A 17784-nucleotide genomic window follows, 5' to 3' on the forward strand; every position below is an offset into this window, starting at 1 on the left:
GAAAAGAGATTTTCAAAAAATCCATTGATTTCCCTCAGCCTCTCTTGTCATAGCCCATGCAAAGTGGATTCAGGATAGCCGTGTGCTGCCCTTGACGGGCTCTCCCTAATCTTGCCTTCAGTTTGTTGATGTGTTAGCTCTGCACTGTTCTTCTTTCCTGTTTCCCAGTTAAGAATGCTCATCACTCCTATCACTTTCAGTGCTCTGGTCACTAAGATGGCCAGTGCTCTCTACCATTTACTAGGTTCTAGTAACTGCCCAAAACTTTCTTTATAGCTTTTGTCTGATGGAGATGCCAATGTTTTTGTTACTATTTATATTTGTATAATACATTCAAATTCATAAACTATTTAAAAAGGAGAAGACTACAAATACTCCTAGATTATAAACATTAACTTTGGTAATTTAATATGAATACAACATAGCTGTTGAGTCATTTTAATTCTAATAGCGTGGCTAGATGTTGCTAGAAGTGTGATGGGACTTAACTTCCTTCACACCATCAGGAATTTCACATGAATATCTTCAGACTCCTTAAACCAAGTTCGTGTATAATTATTTTATCATTTGATTATAGCAATAGCCAAAGATACAGGGAAAAGATTATTCAACTTGTTTTACCTCTTTCTGTTCCAACACCTGGAACAGTAACAGGCACGTAGTTGATGCTCAAGAAGGATTCACTGAATGATTGGTGAATTACGTGAGGTTTACAAAGTTAAGAAAATTGGGATTCAATATTAGTTCTCCAAGTTTTTTTCTTTCTAAAAAGTTGAATTTATAAAAAAGTTCCATGCATTTATGCAACAAAATGTATTGAATCAGGTTTATGGCAGGTCCCGTTCTGAGAGACATTCTGTAAAAAATTTCTGCTGAGTTCTTATACTGAAGGGTCAGAGGTGGATCATACGCTTGGGAAAGATTGTAACAGAGGTGGAATAAAAACTCAAGGCACATGTATCATTCCTACATAAATGGTCATTTTAAGAAATTGTGAGTACTTCTTGGTATGCTTAAGATACAGAGCTATTAAGTTGGCCTATTGATTGAAATCTTCTTGAATTAAAGTGTTTAAGCATGTAATTGGTTTCTATAAGGACTGTTTTTTTTTGTCTCTTTTTCACCCATTTCTCCAGACTCTCTCCTAAACATGCCCCGGATATTCCAGATGACAGCACTGACAATATCACCATCTTCACCCGCATCTTGGACCGGCTTTTGGATGGCTATGACAACCGACTGAGACCTGGCCTCGGAGGTCAGTCCCTTTTGTAGATACTTTCCTTAGTCCTCCATCCATAAAGATTCCCTGTTTGCCTGTTGTTTTGTTTTTGGCTTGGCATCTGGCATCGCTCAGGGCTGACTCCTGGCTTTGTCCTCAGGAGTCTTGGTGTTGGGGATGGCACCCAGGTTGGTGGTGTGCCAGACAAGCATGCTGCCTGCTGTAATACTGCTCTAGCCCCTAGAAAGATCTTAAGTTACTTGAGACAGTTTGTTGGCCACAAGGCATGTGTAAAGTTGAGTTTCTTCCCCTCTGGCCACTAACAATAGTTCTATTCCATCTCAGTGGCTATTGTCTCTATTCTGATTCTTGAAAGTTCTGAATTTACCTGGGTATGTGCATATGGGGTATATATAAAATTATACCACAATTTCTGGCAAAGACCATGCAAAATACAGGTATGTCTCGGTGGCATATGTGGCCAATGAATCATGCTAGAAGTGTTGCTTTTCCCAGCTTTAGCTGGAAGCTGCAAAACACTCTTTTGTTCTCAAGACCCTGAGTATGCATACATCATCTCAATATTTCAAGGAGGAATTATCTGACACTAGGTGAGATCTTAGTTATAAGCTTATTGTTTAAAGATAAAGTATGCAAATGTACGTGTATGATATTTTTCTTGAATAGCTTGAGAGTTAGGGTATCCTTTGTCCCTTAATAGTTGTAGTTCTTGGAACAAAATTACGTAATGACATTACAATAGGCCATGTATATTATTTAAATAATATTCATTACATTAATATAAATTTTATATCAATTAAAATACAAGCTGATTTGATACTATATTGTAATATACAGTTTTTGCTCTCATTCCTATTTAGCAATTTTTTCTTGATAATTGAATTTGATCCATAGTTCTCTATTTTCGTGTCTCTTTACCCTATACTCTGGTAAGGTTCCGTGTCATTGTCCTTCATGATATTGATTAGATACTCTGAATTCAGCTTTGGAAGCTGTACCACAGGAGTTAATTGTAGCTTTCTCAGTAAACCACTGAAGAAGGAACACGATGTCTGTCTTCCCCATTATGATAATGTTATCTGAATGTCCACCAGGTCACTCTACTCTAAAATTACCTGTTATTTTAGTTTATAATTACCAGCAATTTGTGGAATAGTGTTTTGAGATTATTCTGTTCTTTTTTTTCACTATTTAGGAGCTATTCAATATTTTTGCATGATTCATAACCATTCCGGCTGCAAATGGTAATTTTATAAATATGTTAATTTTCTCTACTTATTAGTAGTACTTTCCACTAAAACAACAACAACAACAAAAAAACCCTACTTTTCTTCCCAAGCAGAACAACAGTGGGTAGGGAGCTTACCCTGCAAATGGGCTGTCTCTGGCACCACATCGGGATCCCGAGCCCCTCCTAACTTTAGTTTGAAGTTTTTCAAACAATTTCAAACATGAGCTCTCTGGAAGCCTATTCAAACTGACTTTTGTTTCCCTTGGATCCTTTTTCTTATTTTTGAGTTCCTTTAAGTTTATGGCATGACAATTTACTATAGATGTTGCATTTTCTCCATTTTAGTTTTGGAATTAGTCACTCTTCCCAAGAGAAAAGGAAATCCTTCCCGGGGGACATTTTATTTCAAATCTCTGTTTCTATTTGCTGATTTTTTTGTTGCCAAATTATCCTTTCTTTTAGGACCTTTCAGTGGACAGAATTGGGAAAGCAACAAATATAGTTTGTATGTATATATGGATGAACACATTGTATATTTACACACATACAACAACATACACACAAGGCATAGATACAAATATATACTGAATTATACTGAATTATATTATACTGAATTATATTTTTATCATCAATTCCATTTCAACACAGTATGCCTTATTGATTTACTAATTTATTTAATTCTGCCAGAATCATGAAAGAATATTGAATTACTATACCTAGACTATTATAATAAACCCATTAAGTAACACCAGTTATGTTTGCAGTGGATTGTTGTTGCTGATGACGTTTGTTTTTAGAGGAAGATTTTATGCTGCTGGTTTTGCATACATTATATATTAGAGACAAGTGGCATTCAAAGAGAAGACAGTCGCAAATCCATTGCAGCTATCCAAGAGAAAAGAGTGATGGTTGTGTGACTAGAGAGAATTTTGGTGGTTAATTAAATGATAGGATTTGGAAAAGTATAACTTCAAAAATGTTGACTCCATGTTTGGATGACTGGGTTTATGGCACAACAATATACTATGGACACCACATTTTCTCCCAACAGGTGATATTCTCCTGTTTATTTTAGAATGGTATCTTGGAAAAATTAGGTATTGGAAGGACGTTGAAATTCATTTAGTTGTAGATGTGTAGAATTGAGTAGCTATGAAGAATATATTTGGAGTCTTTTGCTTCTTGCTCACATGTAGTAGCAGGGAGATTTCTACTCTCTCATCTTAAAGAGCAATCAAAGAGAATGAATATATAGTGGCATTCTGAAATCAAACCAAGACAACGTACACAATGATTCCCAAGAGAAGGAAGAGCAGGTGAGCCCTCATATAGCATTAGCTTACTATCTGGAAAATGCCTGCTGCAAAGGTAGGTCCAGATAGTGGTGGAGTCCCTCAGTGGACCAAAAAGATTTGTAAATTGGTCAAGTCCAAACTGGCTAAAGTTTGTAGAAAAGAAGCTGGAGCTGCATGGAGAAGAGTGAGATGGAGAAGGGCAAATGAGAGTGGGAGATACAGGAGTCTACACTGGATTTGATTTTTCTTTATGTTTTCAGGTAAGAGGAAATAGCATATAAGAGGAAATAATCCAGATTTCAGCAAAAGACTACCAAAAAAGGGAAAGTGGGATATTTATGTTCCCATCAATCAGTGTAAAAAATATAATACTCATACCAGTTGGTACATATGATAAGGTTCTCAGGAGGATGCAGCTTCAGGGACTTCATTGATTGTGGCCAAACTCACAGCTGCTGAAAATACCAACAAACAAAGCTTGACAAGCTTTAGAAGGCTCACTCTTTCCAAGTAACTTAGTTATTTCAGAATCAAGTTCAATAATATTTACAGTAATATAAAAATACTTAATGTATGATGAAATGAAATTCACAATGCATAATTGTGAATTTCATAATTAGTTTCTAGTAAAATATTAGCTGGCACAAGACCAAAAAGTATACAGTCCCTCAAAGGGAAAAATAATCAATCCAAAGATGGGGCCAGAATAACCTTCCAGTGGTTAGGTGCTCGCCTTGGACACAGCAAAGCCAGGTACGACTTGTCGTATTTTAGGGTCCTCTGAGCCTGCCAGGAGTGATCCCTGTGTGCAGGAAGGGGTGAGCCCTGAGCATGGCCTCGTGTGGCCCAACACCCCCACCCCAATAAACCAAAATAGGTGAAGAAATGGCACATATAAAAGTGTATATTAAATGAATCAAAATAATAGTTTTTGTACTTATGTCTCTTATGTTGAAGAGGTAGAGAAAACATGAGTTTGTTGAGTAGAGACATGGAAGTAAAAAAAACTGAGCTTGTGGATGCCAAAAATAGCTCAGTGAAAAATATACTTTATAGAGCTAGCAGAAAATTGAGGAGTTTGAGTGCTCAGGAATAGTACCTACCAGAAATGAAAAAAATATCAGAGCAATATCCATTGACATACATGAATAGCTTCCAGTGGCATCATATAAATAAAAATGGATTATTAAAGTAAGGCATAAAGCATATTAAAGAAAATCATTCATTTGTGGGTAATATATGTCTATATACATATATACTAATACTATGAAACTTATATCCAAGGCCAGGGAAAACAAGTGCCAGGAAGACTGCTCAGTGGTTGGATGCTTGCCGCAGAGAGTCTGGAGAGCATGAGCAGTTAGGATAGAGAAGGGTCCAGTATGACCACCGTGGACAGGAACATTGTTGAAATTAGGTAAAGGGATGTACCTGATAACCTTACAGTATCTGTATTGCAAAACATAAGGCCCAAAAGCGGAGGGAGCAGGGAGAGGAGAGGAGAGGGAGAGAGGGAGGGAGAGAAATGGGAGAGGGAGAGAGGGAGGGGCTGGGTGGGGGGAGCACGGGAGGGAAACTGGAGACATTGGTGGTGGGAAATTTACACTGGTGAAGGGACAGGTGTTGGAACATTATATGACTGAAACCCAATCACGAACAACTTTGGAACTATATCTCACTATGATTCAATTAAAAAAAAATTGAAGAAAACCAGGTTGAAAATCATAATCCCACAGAACCAAGAACCTAAACAAATAAGAAATATGAAGAAAGTACCCCAGTGGAACTAATTAAAGTCCACATAACCAGTGACAAAGAGAAAATCTTAAGGAGTAAAACAACATGCACAGAGACAATTTTAGGACAGCAGACTTTGTGTCAGCAACAAACATGCAAGAAGTAATTAGCAACAGCTTTAAAGTCCTGACAAAACTGTCAGTTTAGAATTATGCAACTGTAGATAATATATTTTTAAAATATAGGCAGAACACTTTTTCAGACTCAGAAAAGCTGAAATTCAGCAGCAGATCTTTACTGCTAGATATTTTGAGGGAATTATTTCAGGGAGAAGAAAAATGATGCCAGATAGAAATATGGGTCTACACAAAGAAGGGAGGAACCATTGAAATAAAAAAATAATTGTGGGTAAATATAAAATAGTTTTCCGTATTATAAATCTCTTTCAGTGATAATTCAAAAATAATATGTTGTATGACTTAAAATACACATAAATATGTAAGTGATATGAACTTGCATGTTATATGTATTAGTTTGTTCTTTTGGCCACGCCCAGCGTTGTTCAGAGCTTTGTTCTGACTCTGCACTCAGGAGTTCCTTCTGGAGGTCCTTAGAGGACCATATGGAATGCTGGAAATTGAACCCAAGTCAGCCGTGTGCAAGGCAAGCTCTTTACCCACTGTATTATGCTCTTTGGCCTCAGTATATGTATATATTTTGGTAGGTAATATATGACTTCAGTGAGCACAAAGACCAAAAGTAGATCAGGCTGAAGTATACTGCAGAAGAATTTTTTTAAAAACTGCACCTTATGTGATTTATGTATTAGGTAAATGTTGTTCATTAGGATGTGCACTTGTATAAATTCAAGAAAAACTGGCTAATTAAGTAAAAATTATTACAAAACAAATAGAATAAAAATACTCAAGCCAGCTTCATTTTCAGTCTGTTGTTATCCAGTTTCTCCAGTACCTTTTCAACACGCCTTGTTGAAGAGGCAATCTTTACTCCACTTTATGTACTCTGCTCCTTAGTTGACCAGCGATCTGCGAGTTTGTCTTTAGGTACTTGATTGTAATGCACTGTTCAGAGAGTCTATACTTATTCTTGTTCCATGCTGTTTTGATTACTATGATTTTACATTATAGTTTCTACTCAGGTAATGAGAATGAGAAACCTCCTAATTTCTTCCTCAGTATGGATTTGGTTACTTTATGTGTTGTGATTTTATACAAACTCATTAGTCAATGTTTTAAATCTTTGAATGTCATGAGATTTAATGGGGGTTTGAGGTTTGAGACAGATTGGGAGATCTTCAATACTATAAGCATAGAACCCAAACCACAATATTAAGAATTTTAAACGTGCCTGTTCAGGACTCAAGTTAGGGTGTGGGAGGGCAACTGGGTACATTAGTAGAGAAAAGCTGATACTGGTGGTGGGGTTGTGTTGGAATATTGTATGCTTAAAACTCTACTATGGACAGCTTTATAAATCATGGTGCCTACATTTTAAAAAGCATTAAAAACACTGAGCCCATAGGAAGACAGACAAAGGAGAAAACTGAGAATAGATGGAACAAATAGAAACAGACATCAAGTCTATCAGTCATTACAGTTGTTACAAAAAGTCAAAATATCTATTTTCCTGTCTTTTTAGCGTAGACAGCATGATTTACAATACTGTTAAATTTTAGGAATACAATGTAAAAGATCATGAGACTGCCATGGACATGTTTATGCCACTAAATTGAAAACTTAAAAGCAGTGGACCAATTTTCATACACACTCAATTTTCCAGGACTGAACCAGCAAGAAAAGAAAAGCATGAGCTGGCTAATTACAGGCAAGAAAATAGAAATGATAATCAAAAGTCTTCCCGAAAACAAAAACCCACATGTATATAGATTTACTAGTGAGTCTACCAAGCTTTCAAAGATGATAAGCTAGTATAAAGCCTTTTCAAATTTTTCAGAAATTGTTTAGAAAGGCAGTTCTTCCAAAGTCCTTTGTATGAGTGAACAACTCTGATACCAAAATCAAAGACATCACTAAAAAGGAAACTATTGACCGTTATCTTCAAAGAACAAAGATGCAAATATTTTCGAGCAGTATTAGTGAACCAAATCCAACAGTTTATTAAGAGGATCGGACATCATGACCAAGTGACATACATTCCAGGGATAAGGGAATGGCTCAACGTATTCAAGTCCATTAATGTAATGCAATATATCAACAGAAGGAAAGATTGCAAAAAATAAAAAAGAAAAATCACACGGCACAATATTCTTTTCTTTGAACAGGGGTTATTTCTTTGATGCTTTGCCGGGTAGTTCAGGGCTAGGAGTAAGGCTTCCGTCCTAATAGAGTCTGGTAGTACTAGGGGCTGGCAAGACCACTGTGAGTGGCGCTCTGTGGCCCTCGGGGCCATATTCTGCAATACTTGAAGAATACACGACATAGATGCAGGGTTTCACCTCCTAGTATTTAGTGGATCATGCAATGAATGAAAGGGATCAAGCTCAGGGCATTGCATGCTAGATAATGTGCTTGACCACTTGAACTATCCTCAAGCCCCTGAAAAATTAGCGCCAGCAATTTTTTTTTTTTTTTTGCTTTTTAGGTCACACATAAAAAATGCTCAGGGGTTACGCCTGGCTTTGCACTCAGGAATTACTCCTGGCGGTGCTCGGGGGACACTATGGAATGCTGGGAATCGAACCTGGGTTGGCCACATGCAAGTCAAACACCCTACCCGTGTACTATTGCTCTAGCATGGGCTAGCAAAATTTTTAAAAATTGAATTAATGATAGTTCATGATGACTAAGCAAAGTTTATTCTCAGAATTTAGTTTGATTGAAATTTAAAAATAAGTAAAGCTAATTCCTTGTATTTACATAATTAGATGGAGTGATAGCACAGAGGATAGGGCATTTGCCTTGCACGCAGCCAACCCGGGTTTGATTCCTCTGACCTAGGTTCGATTCCTCCGTCCCTCTCAGAGAGCCCAGAAAGCTACCAAGAGTATCTCACCCGCATGGTAGAGCCTGGCAAGCTACCCATGGCATATTTGATATGCCAAAAACAGTAACAAGTCTCACAATGGAGATTTTACTGGTGCCCGCTCGATCAAATCGATGAATAATGGGACTGCAGTGCTACATAATTAGAGAGAAATATATATGATCATTTCAGCAAACACAAATAAAATATTTGCTAGAACAAACTTCCATTCATGATACAATAAGTTAGGAATAGAATAAAAGAAAACTGCTTCCTCTTTTTTTGAAGATACCTTGAAACTTATCATATTTAAATAGAAGAAAACAAACTTTTCAAAAAGGGAAGCACCTGAATTATATTCCAATTTAAATTAATTTAAATTATATTCCAATTTAAATAAATTTAAATTATATTCCATGTCAATATATTAACCTTTCTTATCTAATTGGCACATTTTTTTTAAAAACTAAATTAAATTGTTGGGAAAATGATTAGGTCAAATCCTATTCTGTACAATTAATAAATTTCAATCTTCAAGAAATTCAATGGCTTTTGGCCGTAATGACATCAGACTAAAACTTAGCATTTGCTTGAATTCTTTTTTATTTCAATTATTTAAACTGAGTCACTGTGAGATACATAATTTCAAAGCTGTTTATGATCTTGTTTCAGTTATATAATGGCCCAACACCCATCCTTCCACCAGTGTCCATTTCCTACCAGCAATGAACCCGGTTTCACTAATGACCCCAGTTTCAGCTAATGTAATTTTACTGGGCCTCCTCATCAATGGTCTTAACTAGAAATTTCCAATTACTTAGAATTTCATCTTCCTTGCCTTTTAAATAAGTGGATTGCTCAAGCATGGGTGTGCCTGGGCTAGGAATTTAGGGAATCTAAAGGGTTTGCGGTTTTTTTCCCCCCTGGATGGCAAGTAGATGTTCCATGAAACTGTTTAGGTGAGACTTGGGGTCTAGTTTATGTCCCTTTGAGCCATATCCCTTTTCACTCCCTAAAGTAGTTTCCTTCATACTATGTAGCAACATTTTTGAGATCAGCTACCAGAAGATATGATGCAGAGCTCTCAGAAGAGCCAAAATGATGAACTGCTTTTCTTAATCAGTTGTTCCTAAAGCATTATTTCTCAACCAGGGATGGCCCCTTCCAATCTTGTTTCCTTCTATGCCCCACAATCCTACAGGTTGTCCCCCTGGTCTCATGATATGGCCCTTCATGTATGTCATTTCCACCTGAAGCCCCCTAGAAAGAGTTGGGGGCACCCAGAGGGCCAGAAAGATGATGTGGCTGAGAAGCTCTGGCTTCCTTGTGCAGTAATATTGCTGTTTTCCTGGTTTCAGTAGAAATGCTTCAGGCCAAAAAAATTCGTGAAACTTGCATAAAGGCACCAAATATTTCTAGATGTTTGAGATGTTTAAGAAAAATGTAACTTTTGGACCCCTTGAATTTAGAAGGAGGTTGTCAAGCAAAAGATAGAAATGCATGTTTGGTAATGAAGATGACTTAACTTTCCAGAAGGAATTTTCCTGTTTATATTAGAAGGCAGATGAGGTTAAATCCACAAGCTCCAAGCTGTGTGCTCATCTGGAGTAATAAAGTGAAGTGGAGGTACTGTGTGACGTAGGAGGAGCAGTTACCCAGTAATAGTCGTTGCAAGGTGGAGGTGGGGTGTGACAGGTAAAAGGCAGATGTGAAGGATTCTAGAGTCAGTGGTGGAGGGATGGTGCCAACGTGATGGCTGGTATGGTAATGCTCTCTGCCTTACATATCAAAAGTAACACAACCTATGTTACCTAAATAACGATCTTAAATAAAATTGAATGGAATAAAAATAAACCTATGGTACATCAAAAGAGAGTGAATGGAATAAAAATAAACCTTTGGCACATCAAAAGAGAGATCCAAGTCCCAAATAGTCAAGAATTAAATGCAATGCTATTTTTAAAACGCATTATGATTAATAAGTCTTCAGAAGTGGTTTACAACTCATATTTCAATTAATACATATATATTTTGTCCACTAGAGTAAGAGAAAAGTGAGAAAACATTCATAAAAATCATAAAAGTTGCTGAAAAACAACTGATAAGGTGCGAGATTTATTTATTACACGTTTCAGCAGACTGAAATAGAAGGAAATGCCTTTATTCATATATAACAAGCTTAATTTACTGAGGTAACATTTATTTACAGAGCAAAAATTTCTTTGTGCTTCAATAAATTAATACATAAAAAATGAAGTAGGGGAGGGGGAGAAATGAAGTAGAATATAACAAAAATAGCAAATATAAAATACCCATTATTAAGGATGACATATGAAAACATTTCCTACTAAGAAAACTTAGGAGCAAGCAAAGGACACTTGCTATCAGATCTTTTATATTTGAAAGACGTTATGAATATGTATGTGGAAAGCCTAAAAGAATAGACAAACTATTCAAGTTAATGAGTTACTAAAACAAGGTAGCTAGATGGAAGAACTAGCAGAAAAACAGTCATCTTTTATATAGCAGTGACAACATTTTAAAATAACATAATAATCAGATCCAAAGTCATGATCGATCAAAACTCTGCAAGATCTCTAAAGTGAAAATGCCAGGATTTCGTTAAGAGAAATGGGGAAGAGCTTCTCTCTCAGTTTTTGCACCTTTACTAATGAGGACCAGTCTTCTGTCATTTGTCTTTTTGGGCAATGTCATCATTCATTTTGGTTAAGGAATATATCCTGACTTAAAAGAAAATCTGAAATTTTTCTTCATGTTTATTCTCCAAAGTGAGTTTGGTGTTAATCTTCCCTAAGTGTTTAGAAGACTTCATAGATACCATATCTATTAGAATTGAAGTTCTGTTTGTATACTGATTTTTAAAACTTTTTTTGTCACACCCAGTGATGAACAGGAATTACTCCTGGCTCTGCACTCAGGAATTACTCCTGGCAGTGCACGGGTGAACTTTATGAGATGCTGGGAATTGAACCAGAGTCAGCAGCATATAAGCCAAAGGCCCTACCCACTGTGTCACTACTCCAGCCCCTGTATCCTGGTTCTTAATCATATATTTAACATCATCAATAGATATTGGGTTCTTTACATTTTCCCATTTAGTCTCCTGTTTTCAGTAGGGTATGTTTTTGAGGAATTTGTTCATTTTAGATTAACTTTGACACCTTCCTAAAAACCTATTGATGTCTTCTTGTTTTAATTTGAAGGATTGTGAGATCACTTTTGATAATCACTGTCACTGTCACTGTCATCCCGTTGCTCATTGATTTGCTCAAATGGGCACCAGTAACGTCTCCATTGTGAGACTTCTTGTTACTGGTTTTGGCATATCGAATACGCCACAGGTAGCTTGCCAGGCTCTGCCGTGCGGGCTAGATACTCTTGGTAGCTCGCAAGGCTCTCCAAGAGGGGTGGAGGAATCGAACCTGGGTCAGCTGCGTGCAAGGCAAGCACCCTACCCTCTATGATATTAATTTTTATTATTAATATTGTTACTTTGCATTTTCTATCCTTGTTACTTAATTGATATGCATTACAAGTGACACATCCATTTTTTTCTATTAAAAAACCCACTTTTATCTTATTCTACGTAGTCTACATTTAATATTTCTTTTCTAAATGGGACTGAAATGGTGGAAGCAGGTATACGATGTCTAGAGTACTAGACCAAACAGTCCCTTCTGCCAAGCCAGAGAAAGTTCCCAAGGATGAGCCTCAGCCCAGTGGGATTGTGGTTTTTCACTGCATGATTTGCTTCTGAGCAAGCCATGGGTATCTTTTAAGTATGAACAACTGAGAGAGTCATAGCACCGGATTTGCATAAATCTTCTTACCTCTCAGAAAACTATAAAGCTTCATTCTGGACACCACTGGACACTTTCAGCTTTGCACTTGACCATTCATCCAGAATTCCTAGTTCAACTGGGAGAAAACACAGAATTGGATAAGTTTTCACTCTACAAGCCAGCCACCCAAGGAGAACAAGGCAGCGGGTATTCCCGGGCAGAGACCCAGACTCAAGCTTTAGCAGCCCCAAGACTTCCTTTCTACCCAATTTGATCATCTTCTTCCCTTGGAAGTTGAGCAGCCTCAGAATACTCTATCTTCTTCCTCCCCATGGTCTGGGATTCCCCGTTTCTGTTTATCAATATTCCAGTTTTACAATGTCATTGGTTTAGAAAGTTGCTGTGTTTCTATCTATATCCTGCCAAAAGTCTGGATTCAGATTCCATCTGCAACTGCACTTAATGTCCAGGCATATTTCTCATTTATTCACAATCTCAGGAGACCTGGTAGCTGTCCCCAGGTGCTTAGCCATTGTGCCAGCCTCCCTCACCCCCGGGAAGTGGCCCAGCAGCACAAGCTTTTGTGGCGGCCAGGCACGGAGGGTCTTACGTGGGATATTAATTGTTCTCTCCCATTCAGTGCTTTCTCCCAGTAATTGATTTTGTCAGGGAGGGGGTCAGGAAAGTACTTCTCTAGTCAGTGAATCTGTCAGTATATCTGAGACTTTGGGGGAACATGCTCTTGTTCTGAAATATCATGTATTCTTCCAGCGCAGTGTGCCTCCAAGGGAAGTCTGTGTTCTAGGTGATAGCCCAAGTATTTGAAACACAGCTCTGGACTCAGGGATGCGCTGTTTGCTGATTAAACTTGGGAATGTTTTCTTGAATTTCCCATCATACTAACTGTTAATAAACTGTAATCAGAGTCTCTTCTGCAAATGTCTGTGGGGACTGCAGTTTCTTGTACACACACCATGCTTGGATGCTAGAACATCGTATTGCACCTAAGGGCTGCTTTTGGAGACTGACAAGTCACCAAGATCTAAGTACACACTTGTAGGACTGATGAATGCCGTAATGATACTGGAGATGAAATGAGTTCATTCTTTATCTGTCCACAAGTGAGAAGAAATGGCTCTGCAGTGTGGTGGTGGTTTCATTGTGTTCTCTCATCTCGTGTGTGTGTTTGTGTGTGCTCTTAAATTCTGCTGCTTGTGTACGTTACTGTGCTTCTATCTCCAGGACTGGAGTGAGACTTGGGTTAAGTTAAGCTAACAGCAAGGTGTTTGGTAGGTGGAGTGGGATTTGCTAGGCTGCCGCACCTCCCTTAAGTGCTGACATTTGAGGTGTCCTGAACTGGATAGGCTAGTCCTGGTTAAAACGGGATCAACAGGACTGACAGAAGCAGAGGAAAAACAGTGGTCAAATAAGCTCACTCATGCAGGTATCATTGCCACATTGGCAAATATGGGATCAGATTCCTGTTTCACTGCAAGAATCTTCACTGGGAAGTCTCTTTGCCATGTACTGATATGGAAAGGCAGGCAGAGAAACGGTTATTATCAAGAAAAGTAAATTCAAAAAAAATGTGGTAGGTGGCACTAGTCACCTTCAAATCACTGGACTCAATCCCCAGGTTTATTTCTCATTCACTCAAAATCTCTTGTGAACCCAGGCAGGTCTCCTGGGCAGCTGTCCCCAGGTGCTAAGCCATCATGCCAGTCTCTCTCATCCCTGGGGAGTGGCCCAGCAACACGAGCTTCTCTGACAGCCAGGCAGGGAGGGTCTTACATGGGATATTCTCATTGCATCCAGGGAATGCTGCAGTTCACATTCTCCTTGAGTCGGAAGCAGGCACAGGGCCGTAAGTGGCATCTGGGCATGAAGTCTCTGTCTGTCTGTCCCAGATAAGGGTCATCCAGTTGGCGGGGCCAGCATGTGTGAAAGCCAGATTTCTAAGTGCTTTTCCTAATTTTCAGATTTTTTTGGGAGGGAGGCTCTTTTATTGTACTGAATGAAATTGGTGTTGGTGAGATTTATTATTATTATTATTATTTGTTTGGGGTCACACCCAACAATGCTCAGGGGATAATGCCCAATTATGCACTCACGAATCACTCTTGGTGGGGTTCAGGAGACCCTATGGGATGTCGGAGGTCAAATCTGGGTCAGCTGCATGCAAAGGCAAGACAAGCACCCTACCTGCGGCTCTATTGCTCCAGCCCCTTTGTCTCTTTTCTTTTCTTTTCTTTTCTTTTCTTTTCTTTTCTTTTCTTTTCTTTTCTTTTCTTTTCTTTTCTTTTCTTTTCTTTTCTTTTCTTTTCTTTTCTTTTCTTCTTTCTTTCTTTCTTTCTTTCTTTCTTTCTCTCTCTCCCTTCCTTCCTTCCTTCCTTCCTTCCTTCCTTCCTTCCTTCCTTCCTTCCTTCCTTCCTTCCTTCCTTCCTTCCTTCCTTCCTTCCTTCCTTCCTTCCTTCCTTCCTTCCTTCTTTCTTTCTTTCTTTCTTTCTTTCTTTCTTTCTTTCTTTCTTTCTTTCTTTCTTTCTTTTTTGTTTTGGATTTTGATTTTGGGGCCACACCCAGAGGTCCTCAGGAGTTTCTTTTGGCTCTGCATTCAGGAATCACTCCTGGCAGTGCTGGGGGCACCATGTGGGATGCCAGGGTTAGAATCCAGGTTGGCTGCATGCAAGGCAATCACCCAAACCACTATGCTATCTCACTATGCTATCTTAAGGGGCATTCTGGTGATTGTACTAAATACCGTTATTCAGAAGTAGCAAGGTGGCTGCTGGCATTTCAATGACAGAAGTTACTGTCTGAATGAAGGGATATGATTTTAATAAAAATCTGCTTTTCATTTTTAATTTTTTTTTTGCCAGATGCAGTGACAGAAGTGAAGACTGACATCTATGTGACCAGTTTTGGCCCTGTGTCAGACACTGACATGGTAAGTCTAGTTCTTGCAAAGGTAAAAGTTACAGATAATACAAGTCAGAGGAAATTAATCGATATCTTATTATGGCAATAACACACACAGAACAATAGTTTCTCTAGTGAGCACTTGGTGGAGCTCTCTGACAAGAAGGTTATTCCTTGAAAACACACGGTTCTCTGGGGACTTGAATTGACCAGGGTAGTGAAGCATTCAGTGGAAGAGTCAGAAGCACTTCTGGAAAATAGTTTCACAGAAGTGAGTGGGGGAATGCTGAGCAGATTACAGGAATAGGACTAAATACTGCACAGTAGCAATTGGTCGATCTCTTGTGAATCATCTGGAAGGACTCCCTACTTCGCTACCATTCTCCCTTGCTGCTTACATACTGAGTACAGTGGGGCATTGAGGCAGGAGACCCTCATTTAATAGACCACTTCATCATTACTGATTGAATGGCTGAGATTTGATGGATTTGTTATCCTAAAGGACAACAAAGAAGTTACTATCCTTTCAGTCTGCCTTGTAGTTATTAGATATTCTAGAAGTTTCTCTGAGTAATTTTGTGTGGAAAAATTTGTGTTGAAAAATATCAAGTAGAACTTTCATGGATTTTCCCCCTATATTTTTTATTCAGTGGGATTAAAAGTAATCAAGGGTTTTTTTGGCCTTTTGGGTAAATCTGAACCATTGCACTGACACATAATAAGAACTTGTCCTCTGGGTTACACAGAACTGTTGAGTGGATTTGACTAGAAGGCTAAGAATATTTTGCTCGCTTGAAATGCCTGTTCTGGTGTTTTCTGCAGGATGTACTAGAAGGGGAGAAAGACTGGCTTTGATTCCAGAATGTTGGTTTTACATGACTCATCAATCAAGCAAGGTGTAGGAGTCAGATAACCAAAAGGGAGTCATGAGTATCTTTGAAGCCCGGAGGGAAAGAGAGATGCTTAAACTTTTTCTTTCAACTATTGAATGAAGAATATGACAACGATATATTAGACTTCATTTTAACACCTTATGGGCAAGTTCCAAGTCTTCCGGCTTCACTACCACTAACTGGAGTACTTCATATAAAAGGTGGAACGCAATGAGCCGTATGACTGATGCATGAGGGTTAGAGCCTGGAGACAACTGTATTAAGGGCAGAACAAAAACCTGTCTACACTTCCCCACTCAACCAGTTGACTCCTACTCCCCACAGTTCATATAGAGCCATGTATTAAAACCTGGCCAATTGATCATTAGCCAAGTGCTCATTAGAAGTCTAACTCTGGAATAAAGGATTCCAATGATCCACTGTCTTTGGAAAACTTTTAGACCCTGATGATTAGCAGATTCACTAGGAATATGCAGTCCTCTTTTTGTGTTGCAGAAAATGAGTAGCTGGATTTGGTTTTTTATAAGAAAGTACCTGAACAGCTGCTCTGCAGACCCACACTCTCATTGTGAATGAACAACCACGAACACATTTAGAAAAATATGCATGCACACAAGGAAACACACAAAGTAGAGCTAACCCACACACTACTGCATAGACACCCATACACACAGATGTTGATGCTCAGTGCATTTTATTGCAGAAAAACATACACATCCCTTGCCAGGTAGCTCCTTTCCCAGTCCCTTCCCCATCAAAATAGGCACACATGTGTATGCAGTGGTTCTGGAGTCATCAGAAATAAATCAGATTTTTTCCCTATCTGTTATAATGTTTCCTGTTCCAATTTCTTTGTGTTTCTCCCTCTTGATTAAGCAGAAGCAATAGAACGGCTCCCTGCTGATAATGAGACTTGGTCAAATAACTTGTAAGTTATTTTTGGCTACACTTCCATCCTGTAAAAAGGCAGAATATCTCTGACCATTCTGGCTGGTAAGATCTTTCGTGGTGTTAAAAATTTTTATTCCCCTAAAGTGTTTCAAGTAGGTAATGGCAGTTGAACCAAGGTGGGTTGACTTTGGGTGGAACCTAAGACAGACATCTGAACTTTAAGCAACTAATGGAAGGTAACCCAGGCTCCCCGAAACACAGGCTGTTTGGAAAAGGAGATGGAGGTTAGGACTGTCTGTGTTTTTAACTTCCTGCCAACCATACAATTGTTGCCCAGACTATTGCCCGAAGGAAAGCCAGTATTTTGTTCATAAAGGGGGGGAAATTGTGGTGCCAATTTGAGCAGTGAATTGCCATCACCCATAACCCTTTGCTGTAATGGCACTACTTGGTCCAACGTTGACTGCCCAGGGTCCTGCTTTTGACACAAAGCTTTATGAAGCACAGGATCACCATCCTTGCAGTGTTTAGCATCCACTATGTGCAATAGCAAGTGAAACGGAACACATTACATTTATGGAAAATTTGTTCTATGTTCCTCCACTTGACTGAAAATTCTGCAAAGTCATAGGCTGCTCAGAAGCATCTGCATATTGCCGGAATCTGGCTTCGAACCTGTCAGACCCAGTGAGCTCTGTTTCATAGCCTAGTTCTTTGGCTCTACCAGCCATTTGTTACCTTCTTATGAATCAGGGTGTAGAGAAAGTGGTGG

General features: G+C 38.6%; 1 protein-coding gene across 1 annotated transcript in view; it reads left to right on the forward strand.

Moving 5' to 3' along the window:
* Positions 1–17784, forward strand: part of GABRA3 (gamma-aminobutyric acid type A receptor subunit alpha3) — a 230157-nt gene that overhangs the window by 99106 nt on the left and 113267 nt on the right. Inside the window, exons 3-4 of the mRNA XM_055122007.1 lie at positions 1137–1258; positions 15189–15256. Coding sequence (XP_054977982.1) covers positions 1137–1258; positions 15189–15256 — 190 coding nt within the window. The remainder of the gene's footprint in view (positions 1–1136; positions 1259–15188; positions 15257–17784) is intronic.

This window comes from Sorex araneus, chromosome X, assembly GCF_027595985.1.
Source record: "Sorex araneus isolate mSorAra2 chromosome X, mSorAra2.pri, whole genome shotgun sequence".
In the NCBI taxonomy this organism is placed as follows: domain Eukaryota; kingdom Metazoa; phylum Chordata; class Mammalia; order Eulipotyphla; family Soricidae; genus Sorex; species Sorex araneus.